The sequence below is a fragment of the Ceratotherium simum genome, chromosome 3 (genome assembly GCF_057802395.1).
Source record: "Ceratotherium simum simum isolate JZ-2026a chromosome 3, ASM5780239v1, whole genome shotgun sequence".
Taxonomy (NCBI): Eukaryota; Metazoa; Chordata; class Mammalia; order Perissodactyla; family Rhinocerotidae; genus Ceratotherium; species Ceratotherium simum.
The window spans coordinates 53,732,398-53,752,975 of NC_141902.1; the positions used below are offsets into that span (position 1 = coordinate 53,732,398).

A 20,578-nucleotide genomic window follows, 5' to 3' on the forward strand; every position below is an offset into this window, starting at 1 on the left:
CAAGACAGCTCAACAGATAGGAGTTGATGTTGGAGAGGTCTTTCAATAAGTGAGTCATTCCTTGTACTTCTAATTATTCGCATGCTATGGTTAAACTCGTTCCAGAAATAACAAGTCTTTGGTTTGTGCTCTTTCGCTACTGACTAATTTCAAGCCAAAAGCTCTGTATCATTGTCCTCATAGGAAAACAGGAAGAGAAAAGTCAACATTAAACGTCTGCAGTCTGGCCGCTAGGTTGTGGTCTGTAGCAAAAAGGACTAGATAAAGGCACTAACTACTAATTGACTACGTAACAGCCGAAGCGTTCCTTTGGCACCCTCCTGAACATCCAGAAGAGGAATGACAACTGCAATTCACAGACCGGGTACATGTTGTTAGCAATGGTGCCAAACACAAATTCTGGGTAGTCCTTTCATGGGGTCAGTTTCAAAGCTTAGAAACATACTTCCAAGCTGCCTACTCGCCTTTAAAAACTCATGGATTTATATAAACTTTGCTTTTCTTTGTAAAATTAATTTTGACTTTACAGATCTTCGTTAATCCTTTATATCTGTTTGCTCACCAGACCTGCCTACACCAGTTATCAACACTCGGTTTCTTGTAGGGATAGAACAAAAAAGAAAGATCTTCCCTGTTTCTTCTCTTCTTCAATTATTGACTTTTTAACTAAGAATCTTTATGCATGTATGCATGCATCCATCCATCAACAATCAAGATGTCCAACAGGATTTTGTGGCAATGGGTGAGCGTATTAAAGAAAAGAGTAAGAGAAAATTAAGGTAAAGGAGCAGCCCACCCACAAACCATATCCTGGATTCCTGTCTCCATGTCAATTTTCTAGGGATAGGGTATGATCACATGAACGGAAAAAAGCAAGTGGACTGCACTACACCAACCTACGGCCTCGAACTGCACTCACTGCCCAATATGGAAGCCATGAGCCACACGTTGCTGTTGAGTTGCAACATGGCTAGACTCAATTGACATGTGCTGTAAAGGTACAATACACACTGGTTTCAAAGATTTAGTACGAAAAAGAACATAAAATATCTCATTAATTTTTTATATTGATTATATACTGAAATGACATTTTGGATATGTTGAGTTAAACAAAATATATTTTCAAAATTAATTTCATAGGCTTCTTTTTATTTTTTTTTAAATGTGGCTACTTGAAAATTTTAAATTACGTATGTAACTTGCACCATCTTTCTACTGAACAGTGCTGCTCAAGACCTTCCTTTCATTCAGGGAAAGAGGCCACTCTAAGAATCTTCTACTCTGCAAAAGGAATTTTGGAGGCTGCCTTACACTTTCTGACCCACCAGACACGATGGAGCACTATTTAATTAGCAGACAGAGCCACAATAAGGAGAATTTTGATGTGTCTTTTTAAAGTCTACAGCCGACGGTGGCAATAACATTGCTTATTAAATGATTCTGATTAAAAAATTAATCTTTACAGTGAAATCTACCTTGGATCATGAATTCCAATAAAAAAAAGTCCCCAGCAGTCTGTGCCAGGGATGAGCATGTGAATTTGGGCAGCACTCTGTGGATGCCACCTCCCCACCCCCATCATCCATTGCTATTTGGGGAAGGGGCTTCACCCATTTCTGTGGATGCCAATTCTGCTATGACAATGAGTAAAACTAAAAACAGATAAAGCTGTATCTACCCCATTCTTCATACTGTCCTCTTGAATGTGCTGCTTCTCTGCCCATATTGTATTCCCCTCCTTTTCTTTTCATCTCTCCTGTGTCCTCATTCTCCGGGTCATCCCCTTTTCCTAATATTTACCCTCTAACCGTTCCTTCTTTCTTTCTCTCTTTCCCCTTTCTCTTTCTCTCTCTGTCTTTTAAAATTTTTCTAAACTGATTGAATTGGAAATTTATTCACATAATTCAAAACATAGAAGGTTCAAAAGGGTATGAAGGGAGAGTATGCCCTTCCCCCAGTCTCCCAGTTTCCCTCTCTGAAGAAATCATTATCAGTTTCTCATATATCTTTCTAGAGATATGTTACACAGATCCAAACAAACATTGATATATGTTCTCTTTTTTTCTCAAATGGCAGCACATTATACACAATGTTCTGAACCTTGCTTCCTGCAATTAATGATGTATCTTGGAGATCATTCCCTGTCAGTACATGAAGTTTCATTTTTTATGGCTGTATAATATTCTATTCTATTATGAACCATAAATTAATTCACCAGATGCCAACTGATTAACATTTAAGTTGTTTCCAGTCTTTTACATTACCAAAAAATGCCACATCAAATAACTTTATACACGTATCATTTTGCATACATTTCAGCACATCTGAAAGAAAAATTCTCTTAAGCAGAATTGATGAGTCAAAGGGTGTATGCAGGTAGATTTGATAGATTTTGCTGAAATGCCCTCCATGAAAGTATACTAGTTCATGCTCTTACCAATAAGGTATGAGAGAGACTAAGTCCCTACATTTTTACCAACAGAGTGTTTAAAACATTACAAAATTTTTGCCATTCTGACAGTTAAGAAATAGTTTTCTGGTGTAGTTTTAATTTGCACTTCTCTTATTATCATGAGGGTGAGCACGTTTTCATGTTTTATGATTCATTTACATTTCCTTCTCTATGAGTTGTCTTTCATGCCCTTTGTTTACTTTCCTTTTGGATTTCTGACCTTATTATTGATTTGTAGGAGCTCATTACATATTAGGCATCTCCATTTCATAACATGTTATTTCTTTGCAGATTTCAAGTTTCTTGGTTATAGAACCAATGTCTTTTCTGTGGAAGAAAAATTATTTTTTAAACAGCAAATGGAGGGCCAGCCCCGTGGCTTAGCGGTTAGGTGGGCACACTCCGCTGCTGGCAGCCCGGGTTCGGATCCCGGGTGCGCACCGACGCGCCCGCTTCTCCGGCCATGCTGAGGCCGTGTCCCACATACAGCAACTAGAAGGATGTGCAACTATGACATACAACTATCTACTGGGGCTTTGGGGGAACAAAATAAATAAAGAAAATTAAACAGCAAATGGAGCCTCTTACATTTCACATAGTACAGAGGCTCAAAACGGGCCATATCACCAACTCACCTGGACTTTGGGGCCTCCTCCAGACACTCTGGAGATGTAACTCATGATGTATTTGGCAGCCACTGTCTTTCCAGCACCACTTTCACCACTGAGGAAAGAAAGACAAAAATACCCACCCATGAAGTGGATCATAACCAGGGAGGTCCCTCCTGAAAAAAAACCAAAAAACTAAAAAAGAAAACAGACACAAAGGAATTCAGTAAAAAATGCACAACACTGGTTGAGAAAGGCAAATCATGGCAGGATCAGGTCACCTCCACGACTTGTGTGAGCAATATTAACATGGTGTGTAGACCAGGGTCTTGATAATCATCATTGTGTATAGGATAAAAAATTTAAGCATTCTAAATGCCTGATGATAGGGGACATGATTAGAACATTATGGAATATCAGAAGGTTGGAATACTATACAAAAATTACAATTGACATGAAGATTGTAAACATAGGAAAAAAAGTATATGAAGTAATGTTAAGTGAAACAAATCAGATTCAAATTATACATAAAACATGGTTACAAAATGTAAAGAAAAAGGTACATAAGAAAAAAAAAGACTAAAACTAGCACAAAATATTAGCAGAGGTTTTAGTAAAGGAAAAGATACCATAGGAGACTTCGTTCAGTTCATTATTTTCCAAACTTTTAGAAACGCATGTTACTTCTGCAATTAAAAAACAAAGTAGGCACTTAGGTTTCAAATCATGTGCCTTGAACTGATGCAAGCAACTTTATTTTAGAAGTTCTAAAATTAAATGATGAGGCAATATTAATCACATCCTGAATAACAAAGACTACCTTCCGTTTGGTGGCCTTACTCCATGGGGAAACCCTTTTGTTAACAGTATATAGTCTGTTCTTCAAAATACCCGTTCTTCCTTCAAAATCCCCTTGACTTGATGATGATCTCAATTCAAAACATGCTTAAGTCAGTCAGATTTCTCATCTCTCTGTTGGTAGCCTTCATGTTACCATGACATAATTAATTAGATTAAGGGAATTCTCATATAAAATAAAGGTGGAATTTGGTATGAAAAATTCAGGCTGCTATGAGCTCATAAGATAATATTTTTGTTGGTTATTGGTGACCAGGAATTTTGAGGTACAGAGCAAATGTTCTTCTATGAACACTCAACCTAATGAACCATTATCAATTGCTTAGTTACTTAAGAAAAGAGGAAACATTTGCTTAAGGTACAACCAAGCCAGGTGATCCCATACCCCCAAAAGAAACCTGAAATAAAGTTCGAAATAATTTGATATTTCAAAACAAAACCAAAAAAAAGGATTAAAGTAGTCATCATAGCAAAACTCAGAACTTTGTTGAATTTCCTTGAACTAACATATTATATGCTTAGTTGGAGAGATTATGGGGAAGAATGAGGGAACCATACTCTTTGAGGACCTCTAAAGGTCTGAATCCATCCATGCAACTCATTCACCATCCTAGTACTCGGCTCCCGGCTTATGGGTCACATGAATAGGGAAACCAAACTGAAATTTCATAAGAAAGATACGGTGGCAAGTAGAAAACCAACGAGTCTGGGATGAAGTATCACACCTTTACAGAGGACACGCTTACTCGCAGGCACAAGTAGGTACAGTAAATATTTCAGCTCCAGAAGGAAATTATCTGTTTAAATGGTCCATATAATCAGATGACTTATATGCTAGATTCAGGGTCAAAACATGCACTCTTGCCCATTTGAAGCACAGGTTTTGTTAACAATGAAACTCCATTTTATAATGTTGTAAATAATGTGAACATTCAAGAATATTGAAAGTCCAAGAGTACAACGGTACAACCACCAATATAATATTACACAGACATTTAAAATAAGTAGAAAACTATGTCGCAACATAAAGACAATGCAACTAAGATTAAGCAGCAACATAAGCAGAAGACAATGTATCTATAACGTTATTACAACTACGTAAAAATAATGTATGGACAACAATCGAAGTGGAACAAGGAAAAAGAAATATTTCTGACTTGTTGACGGGCTGGCAATTGGATGATTCTTGTTTTCTTTTGATGTGATTTCTCTTAATGCTTACATTTTTGAGACAGGCAATTACTTATAGATTTCACCTTTTTAAAAGAGCATTTCCAGAAAAGGTGGGATCACACATCACAACGATAATCAACACCGATTAATTTCTTTAGATTATTATTTGACTTCCTTTATCACGATGAGTAAACATATTTTCATATTTAGAATTCCTTAAAGCAAGCTGTGTGTGTGTAAAAAAGAGAGAGAAGAAAGGAAAAAACAACAAATCCTATTTGAATTATGAAATAAAAGTATAGCAATTCCCCCACTGTGTCTTTGGTTAATAGTGTGATCAGACATGAAATACTTTGTCTCTTTTGTTGGAAGAAAAAGAAAAGAATAATAATGGAAAGTAACTCATTTCACATATTAAAATAAGTATGCCAGGTCTAATAGGATATCTATATTCTCAGTAATTGTGATATTTTTCAGAAGATTTAAAATAATTTGATCTGGCTGAATATTGATCAGAATTTTCCTTTCTTGGTTTCAGTTTACAGACACTTAAAAGTTTTATTGATCAGAGGCCAGTAATTTGCTCAGAATATGGTACAATAATGGAATGTTACATAATTACTTGAAGTTTACAGTATATACAACCATAATTACACGGGCCCTGTTGGTCTGGGAAAATATTGTTTCTTCCCCTGAACTAAAACCTAAAAGAGTGTGAAGGTATCAGAGAGATTATATGGCACACCCAAAATTATTTGCTTTGCATCTCACAGCAGTTAGAGCAATTTGCTTTGCTTATGGTTATGGGCAGCCTTTCTTAATTTAATTGCTTTCACTTGACTTCTAAAGTGGACGAAAAAATATTCTAGACGTGTATGTGCCTTAAATTAGAAAAATGCCCCATTGGTCTCTAAATCCAGCAGCCTATCAGAATCCTCAGAGTACTTAAAAAATGCCCACGTTTGGGCCCCTCTTATGATCTGCTGAATTCCAGTCTCCAAAGACAGAGTCTAGAAATAAGAATTTCTAACAAACTTCCTAGTTTTTATGTAGCTGGCTGGGAACAAGCCAAGCAAATTGAAAACAAAGTCAAGATAGCCGTCATAGGAAATATCAATTCAAATAGGAAATAATGTAATATTTCTGTGTGCATTAGCCATAGAAATGGAAACACATGCTAAAATTTCAAAGAAATGGAAAGAATGTTGTGGAGGGAAAAAGCTATTTACAATAGTATATAATAATTGGATTCAAGGACTATAATTGTTTTTCTTAGTCCGAAGGTTATTTCTCACTTAAAAATCAGTAGTGTTTTCAATTCACTTCAACTTATTCTAGCAAATGTAGAAATATTTCAGTCATATTTTGCGGGGCGATATCCCATAGGATAAGCAGAGTCAACCATTCCTACGTTTGGAGGATTCACCAATCTACTCCTATCTCGCCCTTCCTAGTCTCAAAATATCTCTACTGGTTCTTTCCACAGTAGCTGTCATTCCTTATAACTGATCAAGTTAATGTAATTGAAATATTGCTTTCCCAACTTTATATTTGTTTGCACTTTAGAAAAAATAAAGATCTAAAACAAAATTTACACGTGCATTTGTTCACCCATTTGCATTGTCTAAGTCCCTCCACGTGCCAAGCTCGAGGCTGGAGGCTGGAATGAGATGTGCTCCTGCCCTGGAGGATCTCCCTGCCTCCTGGGGAAGGCAATTGCACAAACGCGGTAACAACACCAAGGAGATGTGGGTACAGTTTTAGGGCCTCCTGGGGGCATCTATCCCTGATTGGAGTGCGTGTTAGGAAAAGATTCTTAAAGGAAGTCACACTATTTAAGTCTCAACAAGACAGGTAAAGTTAGCCAAGTGGGGGGTACGCAGGTGTGTGCACGCACACATGCATGTGTGTATGCGCAAGTGCCCTCGGATCAGGGGGTGGGGGTGAAGCCTGAGCCACAGCTGGAGGCAAAAATCCCATGGGGTACGATTGGAAGGAACTACCAGCAGTTGACTAGGACTTGAGTGTGAAGTGAGGAGCAGGAGGGGTAAGGAGAGGGGCTGGAGGGCAATGAAAAGTTCATGACAGTGGCCTTGGGTATCAGGTTTGGGGAAGGACCAAGAGTTCTGGTCAGTGTCACATTTTATACAGACTCCAGACTTGAGTCCTTTCTGCACTATACTCACGAATTTTCCCTTTACCTTTAAAGACCAATTGACCTATTATTTTTCTCTAAATTGACTCAATTTACTTAAATTTATTTTAAAAGGAACCTGTATATGACTACTATAAATAGAAAACCACTATCACTTGCCCAAAATTGGCAAGCTTAAAAATAAATACAATGAAAATAAAAGTTTTTGTGAAAATAATTAAAATATCCATCAACATAGAATAAATAAACTGTGACATATTCAAAAGTGGAATTCCAGAAAATAATGAGAAAAAAGAAAATTACAGCTACTCCCAACAATATGGCTAAGTTTCATGAACAGTAATGTTGTGTGAGAAAAAGCAAGTTGCAGAAGTATACACAGAATGCATATAATATGATTCCATTTACATCAAGTTCAAAAGCATAGAAGGCTAAACAAGATGTTGGTTAGGGAAGTAAATATAGGGGGTAAATCCATAAAAGGAAGGGGAAGAGATATTCAAAATTCAGGACAGTGGTTATTTCCCTGTCAATTGGGAGGAGAAGGTACTGGGATAGGTTGGACAGGAGAGGGTCACTCGGGGGATGTTCTTTTACTTACAAGTGAAGAGATGGGTGATCTTTGGGTCATTATTCTTTAAATTTATATGTATTTTATAGAAATAATATTAATCTACTTAATAGTTAACACGAGCAAAATTTGAAGTTAGTAAATTCTAGCTGGCCTGCCAAAAGCCTTGAGTCTGAAGCTTGCTCTCTTTAAAGAGATTTACTCCTTGATAGAAGCAGAAACACTGCAATGAAACTCAACATGGGCTCATCCTCTGTATATACTTTAATATGAGGTAAACGCTGCGGTGTGCCACCTACAGTCACTTGGTGTCCCCAGTGGTGCCCAGGCCACATTGGGAAGTGCCGCAGTCATCAAGGAGGAGCATTCGAGGAGCATGGAGGTTGGATTGAAAGGAGGCAGTCAGGTTAAAAGGGTGTGCGGGGTCCAGGTGAGGGAGATGAAGGCCTCCATTAGGGCAGTGCTGGTGGCAAAAGAGACAAGGGGGTAAACTTACGCCCTATTAGGTGGTAAAAATGGTAGAACTTGGCAAGGGATTGGTTATGGCAGAAGAGGGGCAGGAAGGAATCAAGAGTGACTTCTTGGTTTGGGGCCTCAGAAGCTGGTGAATATCTTATCACTGAGATAAGACTTTAGGCAGTGTTGGGAAATCATGTAGTGGCAGGAGCCCAGAGACTAAGGACGCAGAGCAGCAAAGGGCATTTGAGGGGCCACCCAGAGGCGTGGGGCTAGGGGGCCTGGTGGGCCAGGACTTAGAGCCATGAGGGGTGAGAGGAGCACTGAGGTCATGGATGGAGGAGATGGCTGGTCACTGGGAGATTGACTAGATTGAGCACATAAATAAACAGATGAGCAATACATAAATATATAGAAAATAATGTGGAAACAAGACTCTCATTGTCAGGGAAAAGTATTAACAAATTTGCAAAGAAGCAAGAAAGAACCCTGAGGGGTTGGATTGGAATTAAAGGTATCAATCCAAACTGTTGGAATTAAAGGTATCAGTATGCACACACACAGATATAGAAATAGCTATAAATAAATGTGTGTGTGCGCATGGTGTGCATGGTACATATATATGTACATATATATTTCCTAACATTGTCCACTGACAGGGTCTAAAAGCAATGACACACCAGTATCAATAAACACTAAGAACCAGATCTTGGTCTCTAAATACCCTTCTCCAATAAAAGGAACCAGGGCTCCTTGGAGAAATGGTCACTCCAGGGCTGGGCCAGGGAAAATACAAGCTGAGCCTGGAACATGTAGCAGTGCCATAAAGTAAAGAAATGTACAGTGACTGATGTGGACATATGAAACACACAGGAGCCAGTTCGAAAGGGTTCCCACTGGCCAAATCAAGATAATGATAATAATGGATTATGATCCATTGAATAAAACAGGAAGCCATAAGTCCATACTGCAATAAAAATCAATCAATCAATCAATCAAGAGAGGAGAAGGGAAAAATCTTCCTTATAGTAGAGTGCCAACTAATAAATGTAGAAGGAATGACAGAAATAGACTGTCACCATTTGGCAACTGTCACATAGGTGATTGATTCCGGCAGGAGTCCTCAATGGTGGGTGGAGGTTTGATAAGGAGCAGGATGTTGCCATAATCTCAGAATACGTCCCCACAAAATGCTAACACATCATAAAGAAAATGTGGTGAATTTAGAAACACAGCCAACACCTACAGGACAGACCAGGTGATGGGAAGAGCATGGCATTGTTTCTATGGCATTCCTGCCCAGAATGAATGACCTAAGTCTGGTCATGAGGAATCATCAGACAAACCCATGCTGAGGTCAGCCTACAAAATTGAATGCTTAAACTCGTTAAAACTGTAAAGGGCAGAAAACACAGCAAAAGTCTGAGGAACTGTTCCAAAATGAAGGAGTCTGAAGAGACATGTATTTCTGGATAGGATCCTGGAGCAAAATGGAAAGAGATATTTTGGGCTGAACTGGCAAAATGTAAATGGGCTTGTGGGTTAGATGGTAGTGGTGTACCAATATCAACGTCTTTATTCAGAGTATTGTAACTGATTATTTAGGAGAGCATCTTGTTTTTAGGAAATACCCACTGGAGGGTTTAGGGCTGATGAGTTATTGCACCTGTAGCTTGACCTTAAAAGGTTCAGAAAAAGACAAATATCATTGGTAAAATCAATAGTTGTGTGAGTGTGTGTGTGTGTGTATGTGTGGACGTGGAAGGGGAAAAGAGGTGGGAGGGAGGAAAGGAGGGAGAGAGTATAAACGTGGTAAAATGCTACCAGTTGGAGAAAGTAAGTGAAGGAGATATATGAGTTCTTTGAACTATTCTGGCAATTTTTCTGTACATTTGGAATTACTTCAAAATAAATTGTTTAAAAGAGAGCTTATAGGAAAAGTCTCAAATCTGAGGACAGGGAAGGAAGAAGTAGATGGAATATTTGTTCACTTGTGTACATGTGAAACACACACACACATATAAATATACCCAACCCCTTTCAATTTTGTTGATTGGTGGCTGATAGAGACGGTCAGCAGACAGTTGAAAATGTGAGCGTGAAGCACAGGGAAAGGTTCAGGATGAAGATACAGTGATGCGAGTGATCAACTTGTAAAAGAGAGTTGAAACAGTGAGAGTGAGTGAGATTACCAAGGCAAAGTGTGATTGAGCACAGGCTGAGCCGGGACCTTGGGGACTATGGTGGCCACTGTGTGTTTCCACTCACGCTCTATTTCCAACCTCCTCTTTCCTGACAATATCCTGATTTGGTTCAGGTATCTGTCCTGGCACATGAGGCACAGGGAAGCTGGTCGCATCCTCAGCTAAGCCCATCTGCACCTGATCCCCACAGCAACTGTCAAGTGTCCATATTAACAAAGTTGCCCAATTAGACTGAAGGGAAGGACTAATGAGAGAAGTTTCTCCTCTGGATGTAAGGAAGTACATCTCTCTGATTGCCACTGGTAGCCACCTGGAACTGCCTAGGGGAACGAATCTCAGGATGTCTGGACTGTGAAACAGAGGGGAGGAAAGACCTGAGTCCTTGATGGCATCACTGGACCACTGAGTCAACCCACCCTGGGGTCTGCACATCCTCTGCATGTTTTGTTACATGAGATAATGTTTCCTTAAGTTCTAAGCCAGTTTGAATTAGATTTTCTGTTGCTGGCAGCCCAAAGGATGTTAAATGAAATGAGGGCCACTGAATTTCAGGGCATGCTGCAGACGCTCCACGTGGAGAACAAGATGGAAAGGTTAGAGGCATGAGGAGAAGCAGGAGGATGGGTGTGGTATCACGGAGCCGAGGGAGCTGGGGGTCAACTGTGTCAACATGGCAGGGAGATTGATAAGACAATGAAGTTCTGAAAATTCCCACCAGGATCTATCCTCATAGACCCTACTTTTTTGATGTAGAGACATATTAGTATTGAACTTGATGCTTATTTCAAAAGATATAACCCAAGGATAAAAAATACAGGGATAGTTTTAAAAATATATATATTTTTCTAATTCTAGAGTTATAAAAGATGAACATATTAGTGACTGAAAAATGAGTCACCAGAAGATGAGAAATAATTCCAAAGGAGATTTGAAAGGAGCAAACTAAAATACGGTGGATGTAATAAACGCAGCATGTGTCCATTGAGTGGTTAATGCCCGTCAGGGACTGTTCATTTGCTCTGAATAACAGCCCTGTGAGGTAGCTACTATTCTTATCCCCTTTCTTTGATGAGAAACACTAAATAACTTGCTCAGGGTCACAAAGCTAGTGAGTGGCGTTGCTAGGAAAGGACTCGAGACAGTCTGGCTTGAGCCTGAGCTATACTGCTTCAGATGAGGGTATATATTTAAAATCTTCACATGGGTTAGATAGTCAGTTAAAATCAACAGTGTTTCCCAAAGTAACTCCATGAATAGCACCGTTCATAGTATAATCAAACTTTTAACTACTCCCGAGTCTTTACTGATAGACACCCCTCTAAGTAAGGCTTCTGCCAAAAACATTTATTATCTCCCACACAGATGGAACTAACAAATAATAGCCTGCATCACTCTGATCACAAGACAAGATGTGATTGAGAATGAGAAACACATCAAAGAAGGTTCTGCACAGCCTTCTCCAAAGACCAATTCACACACTCTCTTCCTGGCAGCCATACTGGATCTGGGAAAGAAATAAGTCTGAGGCGAAGCATCTCTGCTGCCCATCTGAGGGTTCCAGGGCTGAAGAGAAAAGGGTAATCTGTCAGCTCCTATAAGACACTGAAACGTAAGTCCTCAAGTCCATGCAATGGCTAAATGTATAAAATACAAAATCAAAAAGGCATGCCAAATGACTGAGTAAATGATAAAAATTCAGTCTTTAACGTAATGAGGAAAGTGTGAACAAGACAAAGAGCTGTTATTTCTCCCCAATCAATTAGTAACGTCAAGCAGACAAAATTTTCACCTACAGTCTGCCAAGAAAATGGCCCCATGGCAATGCTCATCTTGGCCCAGCTGGATGCAACAGAAGAACGCAATGTTTAGTCTGAAGACCAAGTTTGAGTCCCAGCTCAGCTACTGATTAGCTCTGAAATCCCTTTTAATGTTACTAGCAGATATTTTACATCACTCCTTAACAGTTTAGAAAAATGTTATGTATATTTCCTTATCCAGCTTTCCTTATATTCCTTTAAGATATTAATCCCTATTTTGCAAATGAAGTGACTGAGGCCTGCAGAGGTCACACACTTTAGACAGAACAGAATAAAGAGTCCACCCTGTGACTCAACCCCACTGGTGTAGAACTTTCCACTACACCACATGACTGTGGGTGGTAATGGATTACTAACCATATAACCTGACACCTACTGGCTTCCAGCAGCAGAGAAAAGTGGAAAGAGGGTAAGGGGGGAGCCCTGGCTTGGAGCACGGTTTTGCCACATTTCAAATATGAGATGTTTAACACGTTTCATTACCTCTCTGAGACTCAGTTTCTTGATCTGCACAAAGGGAGGTGGCAATAGTTTTCCATTTTGCCAGGTTGTAAATGATATAAGTAAAAGATGCTGAGACACAAAGCAAGCACCTACTCAAAAAAGGGTTACTGTTATGATTATGGATAATATATTAATTAGCTAAGGAGTCAGCCTTCCTGAATAACATTCTTTGATGATAAAGAAATTTCAACAACCATGTAGGCCAGAAGATAAGATCTTCAGGAAGCTTGGGAGAAAAGGGTAGATTCGAGCCCCTGCTCTTCAAACCCATAGCCAGAGAGCAGTCCACATGCAGACCCCATAGTCACGGGTGTGAGCTGACAGGGCCTCCCAAAGTCAGGCCAGAGGGACAGGAGCCTCCAAGGCCAATGCTGGGATAAACAAGAAATTGGGTGGACCAATAGAAACAGAAAAGAGTTCCAATGCTAATAACAAAAGGTTCCTGAAATACATCAAAGACAAGAAGACAGCTTGAGAATCTGAGAGACACTTGATGGTGCTGAAGCAGAGACGAGACACAAGCCAAATAGTGGAGGTGAACTGATTTTTTAAAACATTTCACCTTTAATCTTTACTACTACAAATATTAGGGATTCCAAATCCCAAATGTCTTTTGAAGCAGATGGTCAGAAATTCAAGATCCAATAGTGACAACTCTCTCCTTTTCCTCGACCAAAATTCTCACATTCAATGGGTCACCAAATCCTCTTGAAGTACTTTCAAAATATCTCCTACATCTTTATTTATCCTTTTAAAAACATTTATTCAGCATGTATTCCGGATACAACCTACAAGACTTTGCAAACTGGTGTTGGACACATTAAGGGCAGAATGCCCGACTCTCCAGAAAACAACTGCTTCAGAATATTTCAAGCAAAAAAATTAGAAACTGCGCCAAACGTGATGCTTTCAAATTGACATCACATTTTTTAAATAGGCTAGAAGAGCTAGAGCTGATGCAGGCCCAAAGTGATAGGAATTCACTTTTGATGGCAGCAATAAAACTGCCACATAAACGTTCTGCAAGGCCCCGTAAGTCTCCACGGAGGTCAGTTGGCAAGGATTTCAGAAATGCCTCTGGCCACACTGCCAAGATCTTATCTGGTGACACAGACATCATAGAGAATACAAGAAAAACTTGCTAGTTCTCCTTTCCCTTTTTCCATACCATGATTATTTTATTAAGCAGATTTGCATAGATGTCTCTGATAGATCCAAAGATATCACATATAATTCTAAAACACAAATCCAAATTCTGGATTTTGGAGCACAGAAGATTAATGAGCTAAGCAGATATGAGTTGCTCATTTACTGGGCTCACAGGTGTCTACCTGCATCTTCAGGTGCTCATCATTGTCAAGGATATTAATGAAGCTATAGCTGTTACATTTTTCTGTTGGCACCGCCTGGAGTCCACATTCACTTCCTATTCCTTTATTCCTTCACATGCTTATTGAATGTCACACATCAGTGTCCTCATTGCCTTTCCAACTCAGTCAGGCACTCATAACCTCACTAGATATCTGTAGTCTCTCAAAATCCAATCTTTTTTTCTACCAATAGACTATTTTGTGAACCAGCCTTTTGTGGTATCACATCCCTGCTCAAAGACCGGTAAGACATCACCAAGGCCTACAGGTTTATCTGCAGATCACCCAGCCTGTCATTCAAGAAGGTTCATGCCACCCAGTCAACCTTTTCTCCCCACATCACCAATCCTGCACTACTGCACAAATGCTATGTGGCTATAATATAGAAACACAAGTGGAAGACCCAGTTCTGGCCCTCAAGTAATTTACAAGGACCATTTGTCAATGAAAGTCTTCTTTAACAACCACACTGATATCCTCCTCATTTTCTCCCCATCACATTGTGGGTCCCAGAGACTATGAAGCCGTTTCCGTTTTCTTCATCACACACATCCTATAGGGAAGACTCAAATCAAGTCCCAACATCTCCGTGACACCTTTACTGTTTCAGTCCAAATTGATCTCCCCATTTTCTAAATGCAAATAACACTTACAGCTTATTTCAAGTATTTCAACTTCAAAATTATCATTAAACATTTATTGTGTATACCAGAGAAACCAAGAAGCCTAACACCAGTTTCTAGTCATCAAGGATTGAAAAACTACTTAAAATGAGAACATGCTAATTAAAAAATAATAATATTAAGTAGGTGGTGAAAAGGAAGGGTATATGAGGTGCTACTATAATTCAGAGGATGGAGAGATCACTGGGTTGAGGTAGATGAGAAAGGGTTGGGCAGGAGGGAATAATTCTAGACAGGGAGAGCAACTTGGGCAAGGACTTGGAGAGAGAAATGAACATGACTCGTTCCAAGGAAAAGAGTAGAGCAATTTGGTTAGAGTAGCAGAAAATAGAGTTGGAGATGTCCCAAGCTAGGGATTTTGGACTCTACTGGGCAATGGAGAGCCGCTGAGATATTTTAGCAGAAGTGGGACGTTGGCTAAATGATATAATAGTTAAGGAGCATTCATCTGGCAACTATGTTTGGAAGAGAGAGTTGGTGGTGGAATAAGTTTTGGGGTAAAATAGAAAGAACCATTATGAACTTGTTAAATTTGAAATGTTGGTATGTCACATAAATGTAGTTATCGCACTGATAATTTGTGCTTAACGCAGAAGTTGGTAAACTTTTCCTGTAACGGCCCTGATATGGTCTCTGTCACTACAATTCAACTGTGCAGTTGTGGCACAGAAGCAGCCACAGTTTCCACATGGAAACTAATGAGTGTAGCTTTGTTCCAATGAAATCGTATTTACAAAAACAGGCATGGGGCCGTGGTTTGTGAACCCCAAGGTTAGGAGAAAGGCCTACACTGGAGACACAGGCTCTCTCAATTCTCACAATTAGAATTCTTTCTGATGTCTTCATACAATATGATAGTGTAATGCCCATTTGATAAAGAATGATTCCAACTTTTAGTGGAGAAGAACTCAAATAATTTAAATGTATCTCCTTATAAATTTATCAAAAAAAAATCCATTTAAACTTTTCGAGATAGCTTCTTAAACAGATATTAACCATGTACACCATGAGAGACTTTAGAAATCCTGAAATGATAAACAAAATTAATATTTATTAAGTTTACTTAATGTTTATTAGAATTCTATTATTTCATATAGGTCAACTTTCTAATACACTCACATTTTACTTTCATGTGCCAAACATGCATAATTTTACATAGCACACTAGGGTCCCTTTGACAAATGCACACATTTAAAACTACATGGCTTGCAAGGAACATACTTTGGGGTGAAAAGCAGGGATACCAGTAAAGCTGATCTGCTGGCTTCCTCAGTTGATGAAGGCTTCTGTAATGGAATGTACCAATTATGGATGGGATCAATACCCATCGATAATTCCCTCACACATGTCCAGGGACAACAAGTCAATCAAGATAAAGAAATGGCCCAGGTACGGCCATCTAGTATATAAATTCGTCTTCACTTCTCGGTAAGAAATTGAGATTAACATATTAATTCGGTCGTGTTCTTTCATTAAATCCACCTATGTGTCAACTGCCTGTCCTCCAGTTGATGACAAGCACACCCATCAGCCTCCTGGGTTGCAGAGAGCATCATGACCAACAACATACAACGGATTAGGTTAAAAAAAGCATCCTTTTAGTGGGGAGACTTTTATCCTAGGGGTTCAAGTCCACGATACTACCCTTGTTGAATGTTCTGACCTCATCTTATAGTATATGGTAGCTATTAACACATCCACTGAAATGTGGGACACTGAGACACAGAGAGGTATCACTTACCAGTAGGGTATAGATTAAGTGTATGAGGTTTGATGTCAGACAGGGCTAAGTTCAAATAGAGGCTCTGCCGTTTACTAGTTTGAGGATCTTATAATTCTCTTAAGCCTCATTTGCTGGATGAAACCTCAAGAAACAATAATGTCGACTCCCAGAGTGGTTGTGAGGATGAAAAGAGATAACCTATATGGAAAGCACCCAGCAGAGGGCAGCCACTCAGGAAGTGTATCTTGCCTGGACTTAATGGTGCTAAAGAGAGGAGGTGACCGGGAATCAGGATTTCAGAAGGCTTAGCATTGGTTTTCAACTGGAATAAATTGGGGAATGTGAAAAAAGATATTGCTGCTCTGGGCCCATGATAAATCAGTTGAAACAGAATCTCTAGATGTGTAGCCTAGATATCTTTATAGCCACTGAGCTAATAAGGCAACTCAGGAATTGGAAATATTTATCCCTGGAAAATTAAACTAGTGAACACAAGGCATGGTGGATGAAATTAGCATCCATAGCAGCCACTATCCCTGAGCTGTCTGCCAGTGGGCTGTTGGGAAAGACTTGGGAAACATCTAAAGCAAATCCTGGGGGTTTATTTCTGACTAGAACTTAATTAACCTAATGGATGGCATGGGCTAGCAGGAGAAAGTGTAGGCTAATAAAAGGGGGTTGACCTACATGGAGCCTGGACAGGAAGATAAACAGCAGGAAAGATGGGGTTTTCCCCAAGTGAACAGACCACCGAGGAGTAGAGCAACACCCTTAGTTCACTGTCCCCGGCTAGAAGTGGAGGTCACGATCTGATGACATTTGCCAATATAATCATCCCTTTGCTCCAAATTCAACCCTCTCATGGTAACCTGGCTCCCCTGGTGAACTGTGTTCCAGGGAAATAACCAACTGCACAGTCCACTAGCAGAATTCTCCTTATAAATCATGACTGGGGTCCAACTCACACTCATTTCTGAGTTTGGCCAGAATCAGTCTACTTGAGGCTGCTCAACTTCAGCTACTTTGACAAAGCAAGTCCAGATGTTTGCAAAACTCAGGACCAAGGCTTTGATGGAGGCCTCTTGAGAAAGCAGCCTGTCTTCTTCCTTGATTTCCTTCTTTTTAAATTCAGTTTGTTACACTGATTTCTAGTCCAGAAATAGTCAGTGGCCAGTCCATCCTGTCACCGTATCCACCTCTTGAGAAAACATGAGTAAGATTGGGAAGAAACTGATAATACCACCTCTCTGTGCTGCATTATCCCCTCTAAAGAGTGTGCACTTCATCATGTAGACAAGGTCACACCAGGGAAATCGGGAGGTGGAGGTCTAAAAGAACACCAGAGAGATTAGGTCATCATCAATTTTTTATTTCCCAATTAAATGATACTAAAAATTCCTAGTCTTTCCAGCTATGGCAGAAGCCCTTAGCACAAGAAGCAGGCTTCCCTTCCAGCCCCTGGGAAAATGGGTGTTGTTTGTTTTCTGTTTACAAATGTACTCAGGCAGGTAGCATTCTATTCGGCCCCTGGATGATCAAGCACCCAGCTCTCCCAGTGTCAGTGGCTGCAAACTTGGGCCTCTCTACCCAGAACAGCATTTCTCTGCCTTCTCTTCCCTCTAGTATTATTTGCAAGAAAGAGCTCCAAAACCAGGAGAGACCTTGGAGGTCATCTGATCAATCAGTTTACTCACAAATGAAGAAACTGACGCCCAGACAAGCGTTAGGATTGCTGCCCAGGATCACAGAATTGGTGCGAGTGCCAGAGACAGCAAATCTACTTTCTCAAAGCAGATGAACCACAGCTCTTGGATAGTAAAGAAGTAACACAAAGAGAGGCTGGGTTCAGATACTGGGAGATAACCTATAGGGCCCTGGAATATCCTGTCTGACAGGAGTGTCTCTGTTTGCCTGGGGGCTTTGGGAACTGGACCATGATTTATGATGGGCGCTTTGGAAAGCACCATGTAAGTTCTGACCTCTGGAGGAACTGGAGACTAAAGGTCAGCCATGCAGGCAGTATGTGATTGAGCCCAAATAAAAACTCTGGACACCAAAGACTCGGGTGAACCTCCCTGGTTGGTAATACTATCGCCAACTCACACATCCTACTGGAAGTAGGTAACACCATCCGTGACTCCATGGGAGAGGACGACCAGATGCTTCACATTTGGACCCCTCTCAGACCTTGCTATGCATCTCCACTTTTTTCTGGTTTGTATCTTTTTACTATAATAAAACTGTAATCACAGAAACAGTGTTTTCATGAGTTCTGTGAGTTGTTCTAATAAATTACTGAACCTGAGGGGGTAGTGGGAACTCTTGAATTTGTAGCTAGTTGGTCAGAAGTGAGGATAGCCTGGAGACCCCCCACACCCCCGCCGTGTCTGACGTGAGGGCAGTCTTGTGGAGGACTGTGCCCTTAACCTGTGAAGTTTGGCCTAACTCTGCGTAATTAGCGTCAGAAGTCAAAGCAGCTCCCTGTTCTACCATCTCCTAAATTACAGCACAGCTACCGCATCAGAAATCCTTGGAGCAGGGCCTTCAAGTCTTTGCCACCTGAACAGCTGAAAAGAAGGATCCTAGAAGTGGTCATGTGTCATGCTTCAGTGCACGAGTATCCTGCAGGGAGAGGTTGAGGGGATCTGAAAGTGGGAGAGAGGTGGGCTGGGTAAGACTGAAGCAGCTTCCAGACTCGTGAAGCTCAGGTGACAAGACCATTCCCTTCCTTCTCATCTCACTAGAGGCCCAGGAGGAAAGAGAAAGGGCAAGGGACTGATATAGAAAACTCATCCTGTACTCTCTCATTTAATTCCACTTAAGACAATGCCTCCCACCTCTCTATTAGCCAGCGACCTCAACTTGGGGTCAAGCAGAAGCCTTTCCCTAAGCAACCGAACTCATCATCACCCAAATATTCCTTCTAAAGGGGCTTAACCTGCATCTAACTAAGCATCTATATCTAACTTCCAATTTACAGAAAATCCAGTTGAAGGAATAAGCGTAATGAGACCATGAGGAAGCAATTAGAAAAACCTAAAAGTTGTCTATGGGAAAACTCTGTTGGTCTCTTCACCAAGTCAATGTCAGAAAAAAAACAATGGTGGTAGTAGGAGAACTATGGTAGGACAAAAAAAAATGAAGGATTCATACCCAAATGCAACCAGTGTTCCTTGATTTACAAAAACTGGCAAAAAAGGACATGTTTGCAACAATTAGAGAAATCTGAATGTGGACTGCTTATTTTTAAATAATATTAAATTATTATTAATTATTTAGTTGTGATAATGGTCCTGGAGCTAAGTAAGAAAATATTTTTACTTTCCAGAGATGAATATGGAAATATTTAGAGGTAAAATGTCATGGAGTCTATATTTACGCTGAAAATACTTGAGATCTACATTTACCTTGAAATGCTTCAGCGTTCTTGATTTATAGTGTGACTTTGGGGGCATGTAAATGTTTTAAATAATTATAAAGCAAAATTAAAGTTAAAAATTTTAAATCCCTAAAATCCAAAATGAAATAAATGAAAGTAACTATAGGTCAGGTTGGCACGTTAATGACACAGAAAATGTTTGTTTTACATGACTTTTAAAACCCAATATTTTGACTGTACATGCTAGGACAAAAAGAACAAAGAATTTTAAAGTGAATTCAGTATGGCTACTAATATACTGGTATTGTTATTTTAAAGCATTAATAAAATTACTTATTTGCTTTACCCCATTATATATATTTATATATATACTTATTTATTTATATTTTTATTTTTATACACACAGTATAAAAGTAAATAATTGTGATAATGTCATCAGGAACCAAGATTTTCAGAATAAGAGAAATGAGATACAAATATAAAAATCAAAGAAGTAAAAACCCTATAATCTTAAAAATGAAATGTAAGTTATCAGTATGAACTCGTTTCATTTTTTTCTTAGAGAAGTTCATATTCCTTCCCTTTGTCCTCTGAAAAGAACTAGTAGCATGGACAACATACAGCA

General features: G+C 39.6%; 1 protein-coding gene across 1 annotated transcript in view; it reads right to left on the bottom strand.

The window, feature by feature from the left end:
- Positions 1–20,578, bottom strand: part of MYO1E (myosin IE) — a 196,861-nt gene that overhangs the window by 82,342 nt on the left and 93,941 nt on the right. Inside the window, exon 5 of the mRNA XM_004421637.3 lies at positions 3,088–3,175. Coding sequence (XP_004421694.1) covers positions 3,088–3,175 — 88 coding nt within the window. The remainder of the gene's footprint in view (positions 1–3,087; positions 3,176–20,578) is intronic.